At 39.1% G+C, this 22,568-nt stretch overlaps 1 protein-coding gene across 1 annotated transcript in view; it reads left to right on the forward strand.

Moving 5' to 3' along the window:
* Positions 1 to 22,568, forward strand: part of LOC111150782 (phospholipase A2 group IVA) — a 164,086-nt gene that overhangs the window by 82,500 nt on the left and 59,018 nt on the right. The window contains exons 7-9 of the mRNA XM_022508381.1: positions 4,226 to 4,263; positions 8,828 to 8,969; positions 21,619 to 21,755. Coding sequence (XP_022364089.1) covers positions 4,226 to 4,263; positions 8,828 to 8,969; positions 21,619 to 21,755 — 317 coding nt within the window. The remainder of the gene's footprint in view (positions 1 to 4,225; positions 4,264 to 8,827; positions 8,970 to 21,618; positions 21,756 to 22,568) is intronic.

Here is a 22,568-nt window from a genome sequence, read left to right on the forward strand (position 1 = left end):
ATGCAAATATTATTTTATTAAGAAGTTGTATATGTTAACTAGACAGTATACGGTGGTAATCATTTTGCAATATATAAAAATGTTAAATTATTGTGTTATGTGCCTGAAACTAATATAATGTTAAATGTTACTTACATCTCAATTAAAAAAAAATCACATATATTTTAAAAAGTGACTTTAGTAGTATCTCATTCAATTTTAAACTTGCAAAATTTACCTAGACGTGATCTGGCTTGTATTGGTGGAATTGTTAATTTCTGCTCTGTCCTTGAATTACCTCTTGTGAGATCCACATCTGTTTCCTTCTTCACTGGATAGGGTTACAGCATATGGAACATGATTTTTAGTAAAAGTGGCCCTTATTTTTTAAACATAATTTTATTTTATCTTGTATAGGTCAGGTATATACAGATAAAACAGAAAATATGCTGTTATTCTCTCAAAAGATGTAAATGATTATTGAATCTGCCTGGGGATCAGTTGCTGTTTTATTTTTCTGAGGGTGGGTGGGGAAGAGTACATAGAGTCAGGAGGGATCAGAATTCAAAGTAATGTTTTTTTGACAGTGAAGGTTGTAAATGCTGGGGTATATTAATAAGCAAAAGCATAGCATATTTGAAGAGCTCTTTACTAATGGGATAGATTCTCAAGCTTCAAATCATTTGTGTGTGTCTTTTCATAATAATCATTTTTTTAAGGATTTTATTTTATTTCTTTGACAGACAGAGATCACAGGTAGGCAGAGAGGCAGGCAGAGGGAGAGGGGGGGAAGTAGGCTCCCTGCTGAGCAGAGAGCACGATGCCGGGGCTCCATTCCAGGACCCTGGGAACATGACCGGAGCGGAAGGCAGAGGCTTTAACCCACCGAGCCACCCAAGCGCCCTCATAATAATAATTTTAAACAACCTCTTAATGCCAGGCAGGCACTATGCTTGTTGCTTTAGCTTTATCATTTCAAAATAACCCTGGAAAGTTTGCAAGTAAATTAGTGGGTTAGGTACTGTATTTTTTTTTTTTTAAGATTTTTTTTATTATTTATTTGACAGAGACCAAAGTAGGCAGAGAGGCAGGCGGGGGAGGGGAGGTGAAGCAGGCTCCCTGCCTAGCAGAGAGCCCTACATGGGGCTCGATCCTAGGACTCTGGGATCATGACCTGAGTGGAAGGCAGAGGCTTTAACCCACTGAGCCACCCAGGTGCCCCAGTTAGGTACTTTAAATAATTATTTTTAAGGGACACCTGGGTGGGTTAAGCCTCTGCCTTGGGCTCAGGTCATGATCTCCGGGTCCTGGGATCCAGTCCAGCATTGGGCGCTCTGTTCACCAGAGAGTCTGCTTCTCCCTCTCCCCCATATGTTCTCTCTCTTGCTCTCTCTCTCAAATAAATAAATAAAATCTTTTAAAAAGTAAATTATTTTAAAATCTAAAATGGCTTCTTGATATAGTTTCTCTCCTCTAGGTCCTTACCTTCTCCCCATCTCCCTACCCCCCAGGTGAACGTCTCCCATTGTAAGCATCTAAAGTTGCTTTCCTCTGTGGAATTCAAAGATGAGATTGTTGTTTTCCACAGGAACGTACACTGAGTACAGTCTGCTTCTTACCTTTATAATTCCTAGAAGAGGTGGAGTTCTTCTCATTTGTCTGGTTTCTAGCTAGGCGTTACGGGGTTGGGGAGAGCCAGAGAGACTTGGTCACCTTTCCTTCAGATTGCCTTGAGACTACAAGCAGTGTGGAAGACCGTGATGTGGTGGGTGGAAAGGAATTTACAAGACTTGTTTCATGCCTCACAGGAAGTACATGTTTTTGTGGCTATCGCATCTGAATGACATGTTTCAGGTTAAAAGGTGTGGCGAGATTGTAAATGTCAGTTTTCATAGCATGTCTGAGCATGGCACATCAGGTGGGAGAGTTTAAAATTTCCTCCAGATTGTGGGTGATCCACCTGGGCAACATGTGGAAATAAGGATCCCATCCATGTGACAAGTCCCACCACAACACATTCTGTATTACCCTGCATGGCGGGAAAATCCTGTGTCTTCCCTTCTCTCCTCCTGCCTTCATTTAGGAAGTCTTACCTGTCAGTCTAGGATTAGGGATGTCTTAGCCAAGAAGCGCTATGGGTGGTTATAGAAGGGACATTCTGTGGCAAAGACAAATGTGACTATGAACATAGCGCAGTTGATTTTCCTTTTATTTATTAAGTTGTTGGGACAAGTAGGCATTAGGTACAACCAGGCATTGATTATCTTAACATCTGAATTGCTTAGGGACCTGCCTGTTGAGGAGCCATCTTTTTTCTCAAGTCTGTCATCGCGAGGCACATCGGACTAAGAAGCCCATTCCAGCTTCAAATCTTTCCGTTTGTTAGAAAACTTAACAAAGAGTCGTAATGTTGTTCTTTGAGTTTCCATTCTCCTGTGGTGTTTTTGCCCTCTGGCGACAAAAACAGTAAATCTGGTCTCATTTTAATACCAGCTTTCATATGTTTTTTGGGGGGAAAAAAACAGACCATGTTTTACCCACATCTTGTTTTTCTCACTAAATATCCAAAGCGGCCTCATTCACTATAACGTTTTCTAAGCTCTCTTTGGGAAAGACTCCATTTGAAATTTAGAAATAGGGTACTGACACGATGTACTGGGATGTGGTTTGAGCAGGGCTACCATTGGTAGAACAGAGAGCCGTTACATTAATTTAGAAGCCAGTCACCTTTTTTACTTATAAACTGACTCTGATTCATCTGGGCATGTGTAATTCCATTTGTACTGGGATTCTTGATTGTTTTGTTAACTTCAAAGTAATGTGATATGCTGCCTTGATGAATAAAAGTCATGGGATTTTAGAGGACCTGCTGTGTTTGTTAGACCAACCCATGATTGTATATTTAGAAGCGATGAAATGTTTCTTGATAAGGAAAGACCACCTTGTGCCATCCCTCACACACATGCACAGTAATTCAACAGGTATGTATCGATTATGTGTTGAATACCAAAGACTGTGCAATGAGCTAGTAATAGAGATCTATATAAGATAAAGCTCACAGTCTAGTGGGAGAGGCAAATTCTTGTACAGATGAGTTCAGTACCTTTTTCTTACTCATAAAATGCAGTCCTGAGAGTTAGCCATGAACTTATTTTAACCTTTTAGAAAGCTCCTTCTAGCTTGTTTTTTCCCATCCTCTGAAACCAAAGAGAAAACAAAGCCAATAATCTATAGCATTTTGTGTTGCTTCCAAAAACATCCTCTTCACCTTTTAAGAAGCATATCCGAGTTCTGTTCTATCCAAAGGTATTGGGCAGGTTCACTCTAACTATAATCTAGGGTAACTGATATTTAAAAAAAAAAAAAAAAAAAAGCACCATTTTACAGTTACGCAGCAACCTGCAAAACATTTTCTCATTTGGTTCTCATAACAGTCTAAAATTACATTATTCATAAGTAGTGGCAGGGGGTAGTACAGAGAAGGTCTTTCCATACAACAGATGTATAGTCTTCAGAAAGACACCTTTTAATACCTCTTCTTCTCTGTAGATATTAATCACTCTCTTTTCCATTAAGGTGCAATTGGCCCATTGGCAGGACGGAGTCCTCTGATAAATTTGGTTGGCTCACAGCTGAAAAAATAAAAACCTGAGCCCCACCAACTCAGACAGCCCCACCAACTCAAACATCTACAGAAACATCTGTAGATGTTTCCTGAGCTGACCATAGTTGGCCGGCCCCTGGTCCTGCTGCCATCTTGGATAGGTGCTCTGTCTCCAGTTTATTCCAGCCCACACTTGTCACAAATGCACCTGTGTACATTTTCACCCAGGCTTTCTTGGCCCAGGGATAGTTCCTGAGTAATAGGCACACCTTCAGAGGCAATTTTTAGGTTTCATGCATAATGTTTATAGAACTCAACTACTTCATTTTAGTGGAAGAAGAAAACAACTGTGTAGAGGCAATTCTTACATTCACTAAAATGACTAATTAAATAGGCTTTATCATGAAGAATAGCAAAATTATATATATATATATATATATATATATATATATATATATATATATATATATATATATATACACCCCCATAATTTAGGGTCTTCACGATGCTATATTACTTTTATTTTTAGAATTCTTTTAGGTTAAAAATTATCTGGCACTCGAAAATTGTTTTGACCTTGTTTGCATTATATGTAACACACATCCATTTTATGGCCTAATCTGATTAATACATCTGTTCTAGGTCACTGAAATGTTTGTGGAAATGTCTCTTGAAGTTTGGTAAGTACATTTATTTCATTGGGTGGAAAATATTGTGAGTGATCCACTGATTTATTTTAATTTTTAAAGGGTAAACTTTTAAAATATAAAATAATTCTGACACTTGTATAAAAAATGTATTAGACTTTGCTTTAGCTCTTCCCTGTTAGCTACTGCATTAAAAAATAATAATAAATGTAATATCTTTGCTTAATTTTCCTGTAGTTTGGTCTTTAAGTAATAGAGTTTAGGGCTTGTAAGGTCAATAATAAGAGCTTTTAGAGAGTTCTCCCTGAGGTTCATTTCCCACAGAAATGAACAATACGGTTATTTAAGTCTCTTTTTCATCGTTGATTCAGATAGATATTCAAAAACATGAAAGTAAACAGAAACAGGAAACTATAAAAAAGAAAAAATGAAAATTGAGACTGTTTTTGTATATGGAGATCAGCAGGACTGCAAATAGTAAAGTTCCATGAAGCATTTAGCTCTTTCAAAGTTGTCTCCAAAAACATGTTGGGAAATTATTTATTTCCAAATGATGCATCTTAGAGGAGTCAGGCCTACCTGGAGAATTAGCCAGATCTAACGCTGAGTTCACTATATCCCACCTCCCTCAAACTCTCTGTGTCTCCTTGAACTTCCCTGTGAAAATGGGTTTTACCAAAGTAACTAGTACACCACATGAATTAGTGTAATATTCTCCTATTGTGTGATTTGCCAAATGAATGAGGATGGATACATTGACATTGGGTTAGGTATTTCTTTCTCTTATTTTGGTTCCTGTAACACGTTGATTGAGCTTAGTAAATTACTACATAAATTACCACTGTCCCTGAAGATATATCAGGAAGTATCAAAGGGCAGTCCAAGTAATTGAGTTGTGTTACTCTGCATTGTGTTGATTCTTGCTTCAAAGTAGTATATTTTATAGCATGAGATTAGAAAATTTTTTATTATTTGACAAGAAAGTCATGCTATTTGTCTTAATGGGAAATGGTTTTCAGTGCTGTAATTAGGCCTATAGCATGTAAAAGAAATTCACTGTAACAAACCATAATTATCAAAAAAATGTAGGAAAAACTCAGCTAATTAAGATACATTGTCGAGAAGCAAGTTATTATATGTTTATAATGATCTTTAATCAAACTCTATTTTTACGTGTTCATTTGGTCTCTGAAATGGAAATGTTCTTTAAAGAAAAAGTCAACTTTCCATGGAATGTCTTCCATTAGATATAAAGTAAAATCAAGAAAGAAAATTAGAGTTAAAGATAATACATGAGGGGCTCCTGGTGGCTCAGTCAGTTAAGCATCTGCCTTTGGCTCAGGTCTTGATCCCAGGGTCCTAGGATTGAGCCCTGCGTCGAGCTCCCTGCTTGGCTAGGAGCCTGCTTTTCCCTCTCTCTGCCCCTCCCCCTACTTGTGCTCTCTCACTCTCTCTCTGTCAAAAAAACAAAATCTTTGAAAAAAAAAAAAAAAGATAATACATGAAAGAGGAAATAAATGAACCAAACTTCTCTTACTCTATTTATAAAATTACTCAATATGTTGAATTTTCTTTTACAGTTTATACTAATATCTTCTAAACATCTGTATTTATTGCTCAAAAAAAATCACACTCTTGGGCGCCTGGGTGGCTCATGACACTGAAGGCAGCTGAGGTCATGATCTCAGGGTACTGGGATCTTGCCCTGCATCGGGCTCTCTGCTTGGCAGGGAGCCTGCTTCCTCTCTCTGCCTGCCTCTCTGCCTACTTGTGACATCTCTCTCTCTGTTAAATAAATAAATAAAATCTTTTTTAAAATATTAAACTCCTTGTGCTTAATGTAAGATAGTGATCAGCATTGTATATTATAAGGAACATGAGTTCCAGAATGAGAAGTCCTAGTTTCAAATCTGCCTCTTGCTAATTATGTGAACAGCTGAAAGATGTTTAATCACTTTTTTACTCATTTGTAAAATAAGAAAGTGCATTAGAAGCATATTGTGATGATTTAATGAGGTGTCCTTTAGAAAAAGCATATATTATTTTATATAAATATGATATAGAAAAGTTTTCCACATGTGCACCACATGTTCATAGTAAAACTGTTTGTAATAGTTTAGAGAAATTAGAAGTAACCCCAATGTTCATAGATAAATAAATTATATTCTAATCATGGAAATACTCCATAATAGTAAAAATGTTTGAATTATTTCTATTTATATATCTATTTATGTGAATCTCAAAAGCAAAATGTTTCATGGAGAAGAAATTACAGAATACATACAGTTGGTACCATTTATTAAAAAAAACCTAAAAAACTGTAAAATGACTCTATAATTTAGAGATATAAATATATACTGTAAAATTATAAATTAATACCTTGGAATACTAAAGAGCAAGTCGAAGGTAGTGGTTACTCTTAGGAGCAGAAAAGGAAACACAATTGAGATGAATTCACAGAGACAACTGTGTAGGTGAGATTTTTATTAAAATGGTTAGAAGGTACCCAACCTAATATATTATAATAAAAAATAACAGAGAATTTATCCTAAGGCTTAACTTAAAAAACACTCATTCACTCTGATCTCTTTCCTCCTTGTTGCCTAAGCCTCATAATAGTCAAATTTAAAAACTGTGTAATCCACGTTTTAATATACTATACTGACCATTTTTATATTGGATAATGTGGTTAAATGATCTTTTCAAAATTTACAGTTACTTTTCTTTTTTTTTTTTAAGATTTTATTTATTTACTTGACAGAGATCACAAATAGGCAGCGAGGCAGGTCGGGGGGTGCCGGGGGGGAAGCGGGCTCCCTGCCGAGCAGACAGCCCAATGCGGGGCTCGATCCCAGGACCCTGAGATCACGACCTGAGCCGAAGGCATAGGCCCAACCCACTGAGCCAGCCAGGAGCCCCTACAGTTACTTTTCTTAAAATAGATGTCCAAAAATAGAATTGCTCAAAGGGAATACACATTTTAATTATTTTTGGTGCTCATCACTGAACAACTTTCAAAAGTATTGTGCAAATTTTTATTCCCAAAATGAATATATGAGAACAGTGTTACTTTGCCTTTCCCAGGTACTGGAAAATAGATACTTCAAATGTTTCTTAAAAATTATTAATAATAGCAATATTTTAAAAATTTGCTAGTGAAACTATTCTTCTGTTCTTTATTTTTAATCATATATGCTTTTTTTTGAGTTTTCCATATTTGTCCTTTGGGAAGTAGTAATTAAAATATTTGCAGTGATCAAATATCATTAGAGTACATAGCCCAGAGGCTACTGAGTGTCTTCTTTTGGTCTATACACCAAAAGAAGAAAGAAATTCACTGGAAGAAATACATTGGAAGAAATACACTGAATTAGGGGTGCCTAGGGGACTCAATGGGTTAAGCATCTGCCTTTGGCTCAAGTCATGATCCCAGGGTTCCCGGTTTGAGCCCCATGTCGGGCTCCCTACTCAGCGAGGAGCCTACTTCTTCCTCTGCCTCTCCCCCTGTTTGTGCTTTCTCTCTTTCTCTCTCTCAGATAAATAAATAAAATCTTTAAAAGAAAAAAAAAGAAATACACTGAATTAACAGAAATGATATTTAATTCATTCTAAAGGGAAGGACTCACTTTTATGAATAGTAAAGAGATAATATTTGATTAGGAAACCTCTTGCTTTGTACATTTGGATTTCTTCACATCACAACATAGATTTCTAGGTTTTTTGTTCTTTTTTTTTTTTTAATTTCAGTAGCTGGTTTTAGAATTCAGTATTGGACCTCATTTGTGAGGCATTGTTGCATTGTGGAAAATACATCACATATTTGCTCTGTGATCCTAACCTTTCAGAGCTTCAGTGTTTTTGATCAGTGATACGGAGTTATAAAAATAATATATTGTATAATAATGTGTAAGATTTACTCCCAATATTTCAACAGTGATACATACCTACATATCTAGTGTGGTTTCTGACATAGTACAGGGATCTGAGAAGTTGCTGCTGCCATTATTAGAAAGGAAGGCTGTACAACATAAGGGTCCCCAAATCCTCCAGCTCTTGGCTTATTTGTGGTTGTCTAAAGTTCTACCATTAGAAGTTCCTTTTGTGGTCACAGGGGGACATCTCTTAGACAAGGCATTTTATCAAAGATGGTATTTCTACAGGTGTGCTCCTCAGAACACAGACTCTTGGGAATGTTAGTGTTGCATCATGGAGAAGTGGGGGAGGGAGGGCCAAGGGAAGGCTTTCCTCATCACGTCAACATTGGAAATACTGTGCCAAACAGATCTAAACAGGTTTATTCTCTGAAGCACTTCCCAAAGTCTTGGCTATAAGATGAATTTATCAGGGGCTGTTTGTTTGCTTGTTTTTGTTTTTGTTTTTGTTTTTTAAAAAACATCTCCTACTCTTATTTTCTGGAAACATGCCTTGGAACCTGCAGCTTTAAGCCAGCCATCATTTTATACTCTTGTTTCACGTCCCTTTCTAGGAAATGGCTTGAGGGGATCAATGAGCATACATCAGCGAAGGTACTGGGAACTGGGTGATTTCTAACAAGACTGCTGGGACATTGGCTCATGACTTTCTGTTTCATACACAGTTCGTCCCCAGACCTCCGATTCAGTATGGCTCTGTGTGATCAGGAGAAAACTTTCAGACAACAGAGAAAAGAAAACATAAAGGAAAACATGAAGAAACTCCTGGGTCCAGAGAATAGTGAAGGTTTATATTCTACACGCGATGTGAGTAGGAAATGTTTCAAATGTTACTCCAATTTAATAGTCACTGTCTCCCAAAGTGCACCCAAATATGGAAATATTGAGATTGATTGAGCGTTGTATCTTCGGCTTTTTAAGATAAGGTGTTTCGTAAATACAAATTCTTTGAGGAAGTGTGGTCCATATTTAGTAATGTTGATCAGCTATAGTTTTAAAAAGATGATGCATAGGCATACTTATGCACAAACAAGATGTTTATTAGTAAGAAAAGTTTAGGTTCGGATTTAAAAGGATCGTTGAAATTTATTGTATTTTTATTGTTTTGTAATTGAAGTATAGTTGACATACAAGGTTACGTTAGTTCACCAAGTGTAGCTGTTATGTGTTACCATACAAAACGGTTACAGTACCCCTGACCATTTGATACTCCTCCTGCTGTACCTTTCATTTCCGTGATTTATTCATTCCATAGCTGGAAACCTATACCTCCCACCCCCTTCACCCCTTTTGCCCTTCCCTCAAACCCCCTCCCCCATGGGATCATTGAATGAACTTTTTCTTTTTTTAAAGATTTTATTTACTTTAGATAGAGAGAGAGAGCATGAGCAGGGGGAGGAACAGGCAGAGGGAGAAGCAGACTCACTGCTGAGCAAGGAGCCCAATGCAGGACTCTATCCCAGGAGCCTGGGATCATGACCTGAGCCAGACACAGATGGCTTAACTGCCTAAGCCACCCAGGGGTCCCTGTAACTGTTTCTTTGGTATTTATTTTCTTAGAAAGCTTCCTATGTCACATAAAAGTTACCTTAAATAAATCTGTATGCTTTTTTCCTGTTAACTTCTCTTGTCAGTTTAATTTTCAGACCCAGCCAGAGACCTTAAGAGGGTCGAGGAAAACCTTTCCCTCCCCTATAATGGGCAGGTCCTCCTGGAATTGAAGACTGTTAGTCAGGCCTGGAAGAAGGAATGGGTTTGTTAGAAAAAGAAAAAAAGCAAGAAATAGATACCTCTGTTAATTCCTGGCCGTCAGTTTCATTTGCCAGATGCTCTTTTGCAATCCGTCCCCGCCCACCCCTCCCACCCCCGCTGCCTCACTGCTTTGCACTCATTTGCAACAATCATTTCTTTCACTCCCAGCTGCTGATAACCCTCTGTCGTCCTCACAGCTGAGACACCTGCCTCCTAATCAAAGAGAGGTCAACAGGCATCAGATGACAGATCTTCCTTTCTTGCCTGAGGATTGCTGTGTTCCCTAAGTTACGCTATCCTTTGCTGCTTCCCTCTCGAATTCCGTGGAGGAAACAGCTCCTTCTCTTCCAAATGAAGACCAACAGCAGATACAGATTGCCAGCCCCGGCCAGGAGCCCCAATATAGCAACTGTCTCAATTGTGCAGTCCTCCAAAGACCACTCCCCGCCTCCCTTCTTGTCTGCCTCTACCTCTTGGACCTTCCCTCCTCCTGTCTCTCCACTTCTCTCCTTGTGTTCCCAGACTTCTCCACGTTTCCGACACCTTCTCGTCCTCTTTCTTCACTTTCTCAGGCTTTTGACCTCAGGATTCTACTGCAGCTGCTTCACCAGTCCCCCGTACTAACAAGTACGAAAGATCTTCCCCTGTCTCCCTGGACCCTGTTGGAGCAAATGACTCTGTCTCCCCACCTTGTGAAACATTCTCTGCCGTTCACCGACTGCCTCCTCTTCACGTTTTCATCCTGCCTCTTCGGGGCCCTGTAGGAGATCCTCCCCTGTGCATTCTTTAAACAGAAGTGTTTTCTGTCTCCTCACTCTGCGTTCTTCTTAAGAATTTTCTCTCCTGGGACACCTGGGTGGCTCAGTCAGTTAAACTTCTGCCTTTGACTCCGCTCATGATCCCAGGGTCCTGGGATCAAGTCCTGCATCAGGCTCCTTGCTTATCGGGGAGTCTGCTTCTCCCTCTCCCTCTGCTGCTCCCCCTGCTTGGGCTCTCTCTCTCACTCACTCTCTGTTAAATAAATCTAAATAAATCAATAAAATCTTTTTTTTTTTTTTTTTAAGAATTTTCACTCCCTTCCATGATGTCACCCAGCACCTGTGTCCGAAGAACTCCCCATGTAGATCATGGACTTAAAACCTCCCTTCTGAGCTTCAGAGCTGAACATTTATGTACCTGCTTGATTTCTTAACTGGCATCCCTCCCATCTAAAGGGAACTAAAAGGGAACACAACACTTCTGTTTTCTGTAGTTCCACCTCTGCCTATCTTCCCTCTCCCTACCTTCTGTTCGCTCCCAAACCAGAGCTGAAAATCCTTCCACCATTCTCAGGATTGGCTTCCCAGCATCTCTCCAACTCCCGTTTTTTCCAGTTCACACCATGCTCCTTCGCTAAGTGCTGCCTCTTAGCTCCATGTCTCCTCAGAACCCTTCCCCAGCTGGTGCCTTTCTAGACACTGTTCCTTCTCCCTATAGCGTGCTTCCTCTGTACCTGCCTTCTCCCCACCCCATCTGCTTTTCAGGTAGCTAGCACCCTCCCTTCCGTTCTTTAAGCAGTAGATACGTAGCTTCTTCTGAGACTGTCCCCCTCGCCACCTCCCCCAATGTCCCTTAGGTCTTGGTTATATTCTCTGTGGCACAAATATGCGCATTATCTTCTCAGCATTGACGACACTCAGACTTAAAACATAGAGATACTCATTTAGTGTCTGTTTTCTCCAGTGGAATATAAGTTTTTTGAAGACGAGGACAGTGTCTGTGTTATTTACATTCACATTCCCAGTACCTGGCCTGGCTCCTAGCACATGGTGGATGCCCAGTAAATCTTGTGTTGTGTGGGTCAGGGGACAGATTCGGACAGTGGCTTGGTGCTGCACCCAGGGGACGCCTTGGCTAGGGAGAGGGATCAGGGACTCAGAACTGAGGAACACAGTGTCGGGTTGTTAGGGAGGAGACGCAGGATGAGGAGGTTTGGATGAAAAGATCCCAGTTGGAACTGTTCCATGAGAAATGTAGGTGGGACACGTTGATCCAGATGCCCTGTTTGCCTTTGTCCTTAGGTTTTCCTTTTGCAAAGGGAAAGTTGCTGCCGTACCGCCCCCCACCCAGTGCACTCCTTGTTCTGTGGAAAAAAGGAATCTTTCTGGGAAGATGAAACTTGGCCCAATATTCATACAAATTGGCTTTTCTGCAATGGGTAGAGAATGAGGCAATTATGTTTCTGTCTGGAATATTCTTCAAAATATATTAAATTCATATTTTGGGAAGTCATTCTTAGAATTCAAACTTTTACTGTAGTTGTTTTTGTTCGGTCTAGAGTTTTTTCTCTTGTCCAAAATAATTACTTTAGATATATTCAGAACCACTCATTCCCACAATGCATGTGATAGTTTCCTATTTTTATGTTACTCCTCAGTCAGAGATCTCTTAAGCTCCCAACTCCCTTGCTCTCTGATGAGACTTCACTTTCTAGTCAGTTCTGGCTAATCGTCCTTACGGTATGAGGGACAGGCTGTCATGGCGGTTTGACAAAGAAAGAACAGTCCTGCTTAATTCTCGGTGCAGAGACTCTGCTTGTCCTGTTCCCAGTGTTCAACAAACAGACAACATCCAGCTTGGGACTTCAGTGTCAAATTAAAATGTTGAATAAATTTGGGCAGTATAAACCTGGACACATTCGTTCCCTTCTATGCTTCACTTGTAAAATGGAGACTGTGTCTCTTATTAGGTGAAAGGATAAGTACTAGCTTATAAGCTTCCAGCACAATCTGTAAAGGCACATAGTAGTTGCTCAATAAAATAGTGACTGTACTACTTGAGTGTTTCTGTTCTGCTGCATAACGCCCAAGGGCAATCATTGTCCAATTTAATAAAATCTTAGCTTTTCTGTCTGTTATAATGAATTAGTCAAATAGTTAAGGTGCCTCATAACCCAAGAATTTATTCTTTGAAGTACTAAGACTTTTAAAAATTGTATTCTCGGGATACCTGGGTGGTTCATTCGGTTAAGGATCTGCTTTTGGCTCAGGTCATGATTCCAGGGTCCAGGGACCGAGTCCCACATCAGGCTCCTTGCTCAGTGGGGAGCCTGCTTCTCCCTTTTCCTTTGCCTCTCCCCGCCACCTGCTTGTGCTTTCTCTCTCACTCTCTCTCCAATAAATAAATAAAATCTTTTTTAAAACTTTTTTTTAATCATTGAGAATATATGTTTTTTTAATTTATCGATTTGAATCATTTGAAGAGAAGTCTTTCTAAAATATGTTACTCCTTGTCCAGACTGAACTGATCTGTGTGTTCTCGTGTCTGTTTCATTTTCAATCAGCTTCCATTTCTCCATTCTTTATGTGTTTCCGTGAAGTCATTTCTTCAAACCACTCCTTTCTTTTTCAGCTTTAATAGTTGTGGAATTCAAATCTGATAAGCAAGCTTGTTGTTAGAACAGTGTCTCTGATTAGTGTAATTTCTCTATGAATAGAGGCCTGGAATCTTTTCTGAGTAAGATCTGTAAGACTGTGTACATGGGGACTTGGGGGCATAGTTGGATTGTTTAGAAGTCATTCTTATAAATTTTCTTGTCTGAAAATAGCTTTTGGTCAGATGAAGTTTCCAGATTACAGTCGTATGCGAAGGGAAATGCTAATCTATCGTTTCTGTTCCCTAGTAACTGACCGTAACAAAGCCAGGCTGGTTGGGGGACTAAAATCTGGAAGTGGAATAGTGGGGAAGCAAGAGAAGGGAATTCTACTTAAAACCTTCATCAGAGAATATAAGAGAAACGTGTTTCAAGGCAGACTATATGAAATAACTTCAGTTTAAACAGATAGATGCCTTTGGGTGAAGTATAAAGTGGACCTTAAATAATATACTTTATGAGTGCTAATCTGTATTTGTTTGTTATATAAATTAAGTGAAAGACTAGAGAAGAGAGCCCATCTGGGGACAGAGGAGGAGGCAGAGCAAAACAGTTCCTGAAGGAGGTAATAGAAGTCAGGCTTGAGTGGTCCGTGAGAATGTGTATTCCTTGTGTATGTTGTTTCCGTCTTCCAGAATATTCTCCCTCTTGCTTCTTACCTTCGTTGGGATGACAGAACTTTATACTATCAATTATTTCTTTTTAAGATTTTGTTTATTTGACAGAGAGAGAGAGGAGGAGCAGGGGGAGGGGCAGAAGGAGAGGGAGAAGCGCCCCCCTTCCCCAACGCTGAACAGGGAGCCTGATGCGGGGCTCGATCCCAGCACCCTGGGATCATGACGGGAGCCAAAGGCAGACACTTAACCAACTGACCCATCCAGGCACCCATTACTATCAATACTTATTCCCCTCTTAGATTGCAAATATTGCAGGGCAGACAGTGTAGAATTCCCAATAGCAGAGGACAGGGAGGTGTGCTGAGCGGGTGTGGGCTTCCAAGGGTCAAGTTTCAGGATTCACGAGGTGGACTTCGAGGCTCATCTGAGGTAGTGGTAGGATGTGAAGAGCCAAGGAGTAAGAGAGCTGGCTTTGGTCTACAAAGTAGACATCCAGGAGGCCCAGACTCCACTCAGTAGGGCTGTCCGCTGTAAGGCACGTGACTGCTGAAGACTACCGAGCTCCCGGGAAACAGGTCAGGGGAGGCTTGCAGAAACACATGTGTCCAAGCAGGGAGGGAGGCGGCAGATGGGGACAGGTGCTGGATTTGCTGCAGGTTTAAATTTGTTTTATAAAGCAAATGGGCATTAGGTGAGGATCTTACTGGGCTGAAAGGGCAGGGGACCAGATGAAAACTAAACGCTACTAACAATAATGCATTTTAATTTCATGTAAACTCACTTTTTAAATTTTGCATGTGAAATTATGGCTGTGCTGGAAAAAATTGTAAATAAATTGAAATGAGATAATATATACTACTTTTCATACATTTCCTGAAGCAAACCAAGTCAGTGAGTTCCCTCCCTTTGTGTACAAAGGTGTTGCTTATGTACCTGACCAGAAATGGACCAGAAAGCACCTTGAGAGGGCCGGTGCTGGGCACAGGATGGTGGGGAGGTAAACCCCACTGCGGGGATTACCATTTGCCCAGTCCAGGGAGCCATGACTGATCCTCCCATTGCCGATACTGTGGAGATGCACGGGCAGATCAGACTCCGTAATTGTCATCTTTGCTTCCATCTTCTAATCCAAAAAAATAATAATCATAAATAATGATAATAATTATGAGTAAAAACCTAGGATGCACAAACAAGCAGTCTAAAGCCTAAACAGTTTTAATATTGGGATAATCACTGTGATGTGCTCATTTAAACTTCTAAAAAGAAAAGAATCCGTGCTCCTTATTTGGTTCTCCTTTATACTCATAGGGTTGGCTCTCTCATTTTCAGTACAGTTTCTCTGACCCCTTTTATAAATTGGTGGGGAATAATCAGTTGAGGGTTGCAAAACTAGGTCTTGGCCACATCCTTCAATGTATCTTCAGGTGTTTTGACTCGTGCTTTGGGGAGCTGGGGGCTGGCAGTTGCTTGGCACTTTGGAAAATTAACTTTCAGTAAAAACAGAGGAAAATTGACTTTCAGCAAAAACAGAGGAAGAAAGAGTTCTGATTTGACATTTGTACCATATTTTTCTCCAAACTGGCAAAAATAGAGATGATTTGGGGCAGAGTAAAGGGCATGGAAATCAATTTCAATAATGTGGAGTTTATGGCATCTTCATTCTTTATTTGCCTGATTTTATACACAAAAAGAGAAAAAGGAATAATTTGTAAGTGATACTGCTAACAAAACCCAAACCCAAACACATAACAATTCAAATGACTATAACCATCTATTATGATACTAGCGAGGAACTGGTGTAGGAAATTCTAACACGTAACTTTTTTGACTTGTAGTCCTCCCTCCTACCAGTCAAGAAAATGATAAACTCTCTTAGAAGTTAAAAAATGTATTTAATCAACTGCACTAGGTGCTTTAAAAATGTACTATAAGTATTTTAAGTCAGTATCTTACTAAATACTTAATAATGAAGTGAACTTTCATATCATATCACTAGAGTTATATATAAAAGCACCTTTTCCCACTTGCGTGAAAAGTATTTGTTAAATGAATAATTTCCCAAGAAAAAAAAACTTTCTCTTTGTATTTTTCATAATTTCGAGTATCGTTTTTAAGACTTGATAGTTTTGGCACTGAGATACTACGTCCTTTTCTCTTGCCTCTTTAAAACATGAAATGGGGTGATTTTAGGTGAGATTAACATTCAGATCAGTAAATTACAATCCATAATGTGGGTGGGCCCTGTTTAATCACTTGAAGGCCTGAATAGAACAAGAAGATCAGCCTTCCTGAGCAAGAGGGAGTTCTCCAACAAACTCCATTTCTCTTCATCTGCACCATTGGCTCTCCTGGGTCTCCAACTGCTGGCCTTCAGACTAGAACCACATTATTGACTCTCCTGGTTTTGGAGCCTGCTGGCCCATACTGCAGATTTGGACTTGCCATTCATCCTAAATTCACGAGCCTATTCTATAAAGTAAATCTCTTTCTAGACAGGTTCGTAGCTAGATACATCTTGTTGATCCTGTGTCTCTGGAAAGCCCTGACTAGTACAGGAGCCAAGGAGGCAAAAGTCTTTATATAATTTTCAGACCTTAAAAACCTATGAAAATGTAAAAAAAAAAAATCCTTAAGCACTTGAGAATTTTCTTTTGCAAGGGAGGAAATTAATAACATCCATAAGCCCATGTATCAATTAATTTAATCAAAACCACAGGATTTTTGGTAAATGAAAATTCATTTCCTGTTACCATATGAGAGAAGTATGATAGATATTCATTGATATCATTTATGCACAAATACTAATGCTCTTAGGTCTAAATATAAGCTAAAACCTGTCAACAGCACATTTCTCTGATTCTTTTAGATTTTGAGCCAGCACTAACAGCTGCTTCTTATAACTCCTCAGTTACTACTTTGAAAGTTATTTCAGAATGACCAAGGTTATTAAAACATCCAAATTTAGCCTTCATTTATTACGTAAAATTGGGCTGACATCTTCCAAAGTAACAGATGAATCTGAAATATAAATTAGCTAAATATCAAGTGGTTTCTTTCAGCAAAGATTACTCTTTCTTTCTCAACAGTGAGTAAAAGGAAAGAGTAAATTACGGTGTCGGTGGACACCTTAGTTCACGTCGTGGTTCTATGAACAATTAGCTGCGTCTGTATTGTGGACAAGGTATTCATGTGGATTAAATACGTCATCGTCTGAAAAATGGAAATGATCTCCTTTCGAGGGCTGGGAAAATTAGATGAAATAAATTGAATGAAAGTGCCCATGCTTGTGCCAAAGATACATTACTTTCTTGATAAGTCAAATCTCCCTTTTTTAATGTTAATTAAAAGTATATACTTATATCATTTTATAACTCATATTCTGTATGAGTTATAGAATCGAGTGTTACTGGTAGCTAAAGGCCTCAAGGTTGCTAATGCTACCCAGTGCTTCTGCATGTAAGGAAACAGAGTCCAAAGAGGATTTTCTGTGCCCCAGGTCACAAAGTTAGTTATAGGGAAAGCTTTCAGAGATCATGAAGCAGAGGGAATTAAAAGCTTTGGAGGCTAACAGATCCAGCTTTGAGTCCACAGGACATTACTTTCTAGCTTTGTGATAAGAAAAGTTAACTTCCTTATGTTTCAATTATTTTATCTTTAAAATGTCGTTGTGAAAATTAAATGATATACATAAAACAGATTAATTCGTATGTAGTAAATGCAGATGAGAATTGTAATCTACACAGTCATTCAAGTATTTGATTTTTCCATTTTTATGTACAAGTATCTGATATTTCTTTCACCTGCTAGCAGTTCAGATACCTGACTTTAAAATCTTACCTGAAAATTCTAAGAACTTACTGTAAAGCAATAATGAAAACAATGGGTTATATAAGTAACAAATTCCAGTTTCGTAAGTGGCTATTTCCAGAAAATTCCTAACAACACAGATATTCGTAAGTATGTGTTGGGCTAGTGGCTTATGAAGAAGGACATCGGGAGAGCTGTTTTCTCAGGATTAGAGCAAGTCTTATGTTCAGTCTTCCAACTTTTCTTACTAAATCTGACTGAACAACAGTGCAGTTCCTTGTTGTGTGTTGAACAGTGAGATGTGTTACTAAGAATTTTCTTACTCTAAACTATCTGATTTGTATTGGATTTAACATATTTTCAATAATGCAGCGTTACAAGTAACCAAATCAACAGGCTCAAATGCCCCTACATGATTTTTTAATATAAACAGTCTTCCTCCTTCTATAATATCAACCCAAATACTTTTTTTTCTCCACGAAGCTCTTCTTAATCCTATTTTTCCTGACTCCCTAGAGGACTGTTGCAATGTCACATGTCCTTTTCAGCTTGTGAGTGTCTTGGCTTGAATTTAGGCTCAGTGCTTGACAACAGGAAATGTTCACTGTTCTTATTACATTGTCCATAAATTCAAGTCTTCCTTCAAGGCCTAATTCCGATGCTTCCTCCTTCTAACTTCCTATCTGGCTTAACAGCTCCTCTGACAGCTATTACTGTAGTGTGCTCTGTTCACCTGCTTTATAATCCACTTCTGTTTCCTATCCTAGCTTTCTTTCCCTCCAGACAGGTTTTGAAGAACTTAGGTATTTTATGTTATTTGCAATTTAAACATGTATGATTGAAAGCGTTCTGTACATCTAAACATGTACAGGTTCAAAGCCATTTAACTTTCTCCATTGTACCGAATGCTGGAGCGTGTTTTCATGAATGAGGTCTCCAACCTGCATCTAATTAGGACGCCTAGGCTCCTTCCGTTCGGGGCCACTCAGTAGTAGAGAAGAACTGTACTCCAGTCAGAACATCCCTACTCACTTCAGCTTCTGCTTTTCCACCCCTGCGGATTTCTTTCTTCACTTTGTTTCTTATAAAGCTTTGAACTGCTTCGTGGTCTAGTATCTTTGCTCCATCTTTGCTCAGTCTTCAATCTCTAACTTTCTTTTGCTAATAATTGTTATTGGGAAACAGCATCAAACAAAAGACACTCTTTCTCCCCTGCAGTCTGACTTTTCTTTCACATCAGCCTCTGTCCATCCAGGAAATACTTCCATCCATCCACTCCCTATTCCCTTGTCTGTCTCCACCCCCACCTTCCCCCCATCCTCAACAGGCTCAGAATTTTCCTGGAAGATGTTGGATTGTACTCATAATTCTGCCTGATAATTCTGGAGCAGTGGTTATTAAGCTTTTTGGTCTCAGAAATCCATTATACTTAAAAAATATAAAGAATTTCTAAGAGAGGGACACCTGGGTGGCTCAGTGGGTTAAGCCTCTGCCTTCAGCTCAGGTCATGATCTCAGGGTCCTGGGATCGAACCCTGCATTGGGCTCTCTGCTCAGCGGGGAGCCTGCTTCCCCCCACCCCTCTGCCTACTTGTGATCTCTCTCTCTGTCAAATAAATAAATAAAATCTTTAAAAAAAAAAAAGAACTCCTAAGAGGTTTTATTTATATGGGTTATATCTATGAATATCTACCATATGAAAAATGAAAGCTGAGAAAACTTATTAAAATACGTACTTATTTTACATAAATCCTTATCATATTAATATAAATGACATTTTATGAATATAACCATATTTTCAAGAACATAAAAAGGGTGAGAAGGGCAACATTGCTTTACATTTTTATAAGTATCTCTGTTGTTTGACTTAACAGACAGCAGCTGGATTTTTGTTATCTGCTTTTGAATTCAATCTCTTGCTGTATCACACATCCTATAATTTCTAGAAAAGTCCATCATAGACTCATGAAGTAATGAGAATGAACAAAAACAAATAACATCTTACTGTTTTCATGAAAATAGTTTTGACCTTGTGGACACCCAGACGGCTGTGTACACTTTGAGAACTAGGCCCTGGGGTATAGAGAAACCACCCGCTCTCTTGAGCAATAATGGTTCAGGACCACAGAGAAAATGACAATCTCTCCCTCTACAAACACACGCTTGTATTTTAGTCATGTTGCAGACAGCCTTTGCTTCTCTCCTGCAGAAACTCTTGGTTGACTCATGTTGCTTCCATTTCGAGAACAGCCTCCTTCCCTGCCCTCGTCCCTCCCTGTTGAATAACTGTGCATCTTTAAAATTAAGCTGGGGGGGGGGCACCTGGGTGGCTCAGTGGGTTGAAGCCTCTGCATTCGGCTCAGGTCATGATCCCAGGGTCCTGGGATCGAGCCCCGAGTCCGGCTCTCTCTCAGCAGGGAACCTGCTTCCCTTCCTCTCTCTCTGCCTGCCTCTCTGCCTACTTGTGATCTCTGTCTGTTAAATAAATAAATTTAAAAAAAATTAAGCTCGGGTTTCTTTTTAATTTATGAAGCTTTCTCCACCACTTCAGTTTCTCTGATTGGAATTGACCACATCTTCTGGACCTCATGTACTCCTAGTCTATAGCCCTTTATTTTAGGAAGACATATTAGCATGAACCTGGATATAAGAGCTTGGGGTTTAATCCCTGACTGCTGTTTACTGATTGTGTAACCCTGAGCGAGTCTTCAAGGTGTTTCTTCCAAGTGCCTTGGTCCCTCATCTCTTAAAATAGACACTTCATAGAGATTTTGTGAAGATTAAATGAAACAATTTCTGGGGCGCTTGGGTGGCTCAGTCGGTTAACCATCTGTCTTCAGCTCAGGTCATGATCTCAGGGTCCTGGGATCAAGCCCCAAGGTGGGCTCCCTGCTCAGCCTCTCTGCCCCTCCCCCCACTTGTGCACGCGCTCTCTCGCTCTCTCTCTCTCTCTGTCTCTCAGAGTAAGAGCTCAAGAAATGTCATATATCCCTATTTTTATTATTGTCATAATAATTATTTTTTGAAGATTTTACTTATTTATTTGAGAGAGATAAAGTGAGAGAGAGGAAGAGAGAACATGAGCAGGGGGCAGGGAGGAGGGGGAGAGGGAGAAGCAGACTCCACACTGAGCAGGGAGCCAGACCTAGGACTTGATCCTGGGACTCTGGGATTATGACCTCAACTGAAGGCAGACATTTAACCAACTGAGCTTCCTAGGCACCCATATTGTCATAATTATTATTACATTTCTGCCTCACTTAAACTATATTCCCTGGATCTACTTGTGATGCTTGAAAGATAGAGACCACTCCATCAAATATATTTAATAGATTAAAGAATAAATAGATTCTGTAGCTCCTGTCATTTTTAAAGTGTATATTTTTAAGTGAGTCCATATAAAGGAGCAGTTAAGAATTCTGGACCAAGAGGGCATAGTGCTTACTTAACTCCAGATTATCAGCAAATAGATTTTACATGGGTAATATCAGCATTTTAGAACTTCCATCTACAAAATGAGCAAAGACATTTTTGCTCACTTTACAGGATTTTTGAGAGAATCCCCCCCCCAAAAAAAGTGCACCCAAAAGCAAGCCAAAAACTGCAAAGGTTTAAGCTAATACAGAGTTATGGTTGTTATTTCTAAATAGAGTTAGTTGGTATTTTAGTCACATCTGCTTTCTAATAGACATTAATTCTTAATTTTCTTATATGAAACATTTTCTTTTAAAGAAAATAGATATATTATCAAGGTATGAGTGAACTACAATTCTTTATTACCAAATGTGGAGCACATAACATGAAAATTGAAACTAAAAGGGAATATATTTTATGACTTTACAAATGATCTCTGCGTTTCATCACTCTAGGTGCCTGTGGTCGCCATATTGGGATCAGGTGGAGGCTTCCGAGCCATGGTCGGATTCTCAGGTGTGATCAAGGCCCTGTATGAAGCGGGAATTTTAGATTGTACTACCTACATTGCTGGTCTTTCTGGCTCCACATGGTTAGTATGCATTTTAAATCTTAGTTATATCATGCTAAATGTTTGGGGTGTATCTACCTCAAACCTTAGAAAATAAAGGAGGATTTAGAAAACTGAACCTTAACTTCAGATTATTGAAGTGTTCCAGTTTGATGCTTAAAAATGTTTCTTAAAAATGAGGGACGCCTGGGTGGCTCGGTTGCACGACTGCTTTCGGCTCAGGTCATGATCCCGGAGTCCCGGGATCGAGTCCCGCATCGGGCTCCCAGCTCCACGGGGAGTCTGCTTCTCCCTCTGACCTTCTCGCCCATGCTCTCTCTCACTGCCTCTCTCTCAAATAAATAAATAAAATATTTTTTTAAATGTTTCTTAAAAATGTATTTCGAGGCAAATTCATACCTAATGATGTCCCTTATCATAAATTTACTCCTTTTAAGCTGATTTGTAACTTAAAATGTAGTTAAACATAAAATTTTAAAAATAGATCAATCGAAATTCTATATAAATATCACAGAGGTAAAATAACATGCTCCACCCATAATTAATTTAATCTTCCTATAATTTGCTGATTTGTAATCTTTCAGCAAATGTGTCTAAGTCTACATGATTCACTAGGTATTCATTTTCTTGTCTAGGGCAAATAGAAAGAGATGCAAGATACCTTAGTATACAGAAGAGGAAAAACAACTTTTGAATGTAGAAATGGAATGTTTCACTGATTCACATCTGATTATCAAATTAATCCTTTATATGCACTTAAGCTCCGCTAAATTTGGAGAAAGATGTAAAACATGTGTACATAAAATATTTGTACACCATAGCTTTGTCTTTTCA

Source organism: Enhydra lutris, unplaced genomic scaffold (genome assembly GCF_002288905.1).
Source record: "Enhydra lutris kenyoni isolate GAN:26980312 unplaced genomic scaffold, ASM228890v2 scaffoldscaffold24, whole genome shotgun sequence".
Taxonomy (NCBI): domain Eukaryota; kingdom Metazoa; phylum Chordata; class Mammalia; order Carnivora; family Mustelidae; genus Enhydra; species Enhydra lutris.